Source organism: Malurus melanocephalus, unplaced genomic scaffold (assembly GCF_030028575.1).
Source record: "Malurus melanocephalus ecotype Western Australia unplaced genomic scaffold, MMel_1.1 scaffold_4604, whole genome shotgun sequence".
Classification (NCBI taxonomy): Eukaryota; Metazoa; Chordata; class Aves; order Passeriformes; family Maluridae; genus Malurus; species Malurus melanocephalus.
In genome coordinates this window covers 2,317-4,254 of record NW_026627836.1, presented here as the reverse complement: position 1 = coordinate 4,254, position 1,938 = coordinate 2,317, and the positions used below count along the sequence as shown (strand labels likewise).

At 69.2% G+C, this 1,938-nt stretch overlaps 1 protein-coding gene across 1 annotated transcript; it reads right to left on the bottom strand.

Moving 5' to 3' along the window:
• Window positions 1-13: 13 nt before the first annotated feature.
• Window positions 14-1,932, bottom strand: LOC130588370 (nascent polypeptide-associated complex subunit alpha, muscle-specific form-like; the record flags this gene model as incomplete). Its single annotated transcript, XM_057389301.1, is given in 2 exon segments — window positions 14-1,218; window positions 1,221-1,932. Coding segments are annotated over 2 exon segments (1,630 nt in total), but the record flags the coding sequence as incomplete, so codon positions are not given.
• Window positions 1,933-1,938: the final 6 nt, after the last annotated feature.

Sequence of the window (1,938 nt, the reverse complement as noted above, 5' to 3'; positions counted from 1 at the left end):
CCCAACCCCCGACCCCAAACCCTCTCCCCGCACTGACCGCGGGCCCCGTTCCCGCTCCGGTAGACGCTGCCCACGCTGAGCCCCCCGTGGGGCGCTGCCCGCGGGCTCGGGGGGCTCCGCGCGGGGTTGGGGTCGCCGTTGGGGCCGTTGGGGTTTGGGATCCCCGTCCCGGTCCCGATCCCGATCCCATAAAGGGTGTCAGAGGATCCCGGCGCGCTCCGGGGATCGGGATCGGGATCGGGACCGGGCACCGGGATCCGCTGCGGGGCCTCGTTGTACAAACTGTGCGAGAAGCGCCGGTCCAGMGCCGGGAACGGAGCYCCGTAGGGATTCCGGTCAGCGGGATGGGCCGGGAGTGGAGCTCCGTAGGAATTCCGGTCAGCAGGAACCGCCGGGAATGGAGCTCCGTAGGAATTCTGATCCTCAGGGTTCACCGGGAACGGAGCTCCGTATGGGATCTGCTCATTGGGATTCACCGGGAACGGAGCTCCGTAGGAATTCCGCTCCTCGGGAAGTACCGGGAATGGAGCTCCGTAGGAATTCCGATCAGCGGGATGAAAGGGGAACGGAGCTCCGTAGGAATTCCGGTCAGAGGGATTCACCGGGAACGGAGCTCTGTAGGAATTCTGGTCCTCGGGATTCACCGGGAACGGAGCTCCGTAGGGATTCCGCTCCTCCTGAACCGGGAATGCGGCCCCGTAAGGATTCCGCTCCTCGGAAAGCACCGGGAGCGCGGCCCCGTAGGAATTTCTCTGCTCGGGATGCGCCGGGAGCGCCGCTCGGTAGGAATTTCGCTCCTCCTGAACCGGGAATGTCGCTCCGTAGGGACTCCGCTCCTCGGGATTCACCGGGAATGTCGCCCGGTAGGAATTCCGCTCCTCGGAAAGCACCGGGAGCGCCGCTCTGTAGGAATTCCGGTCCTCGGGAACCGGGAGCGCGGCCCCGTAGCGACTCCGCTCCTCGGCATTCACCGGGAATGTCCCCGTCCCCGCCGCCGCCGCCGCCACCACCGCTCCCCGGGACGCGGGGCCACCGTCGGGTGCCACCGCCGCGTTCCAAATCACGGCGCCACCACCCTCGGGCACCACCCCCGCGCTCCGGGACGCGGGGCCACCCTCGGGCGCCACCCCCGCGGCGGCGAAAGCGAACGACGAGGCCGCGGATGTCACCGGGTGCCGCCGGCGCTGCTGCTGCTGCTGTCCCGGTGCCAGCCCGGCTCCCGCCAGTTGGGCGGCACTTGGCCGAAGCCGAACGGGTGTCGCGCTTGTCCCCGCACGGTGCCCGAGGCCTGGCGGCGGGCGGGGCGGCCGCTCCCGGTTGTCCCGGTGCTTGTCCCGGTGGCTGTCCCGGTGGCTGTCCCGGTGTCTGTTCCGGTCCCGGCGGCGGTTCCAGTGCCGGTCCCGCCGGTTGTCCCGCTTGTCCCGCCGGTTGTCCCGGTTGTGCCGGTGGCGGTCCCCGCCGTCCCCGCCAGCCACACGCGTGTCCCCGCGGGMCGGTGCCGCCCGGCGGGCACGAACTGCGCGCCGCTGTTGAGCAGGCTGTAGAGCCGCCCGTTGTTCTCCCACTGGATCAGCTGCCGCCACGGCTCCTGCGCCTCCGCCAGCAGCAGCAGCAGCGCGGCCCAGAGCGCGCAGCGCGGCCCCATGGCCCGGACAGTCCCGGGGACAGCTGGGTCACAGCCCGGGGACAGTCCCGGGGACAGTTCGGGCACAGTCCCAGGCACGGCGCCCCGAGCGCTCCGGGAGCGCCCCCGCCTTGTGCTGCTGCTGCTCCCCCTCCTCCTGTTCCTCTTTTTTTTTTCCCCTGCTCTTCCTCCTCTTCCTCCTCTTTTTCCTCCTTTTCTACCTCCTCCTTTTCCTCCTTTTCCTCTTTTTCCTTCTTTTCCTTCCTTTCCTCCTTCTCCTCCTCCTCTTCCTCCCTCTTCTCCTCCTCCTTTCC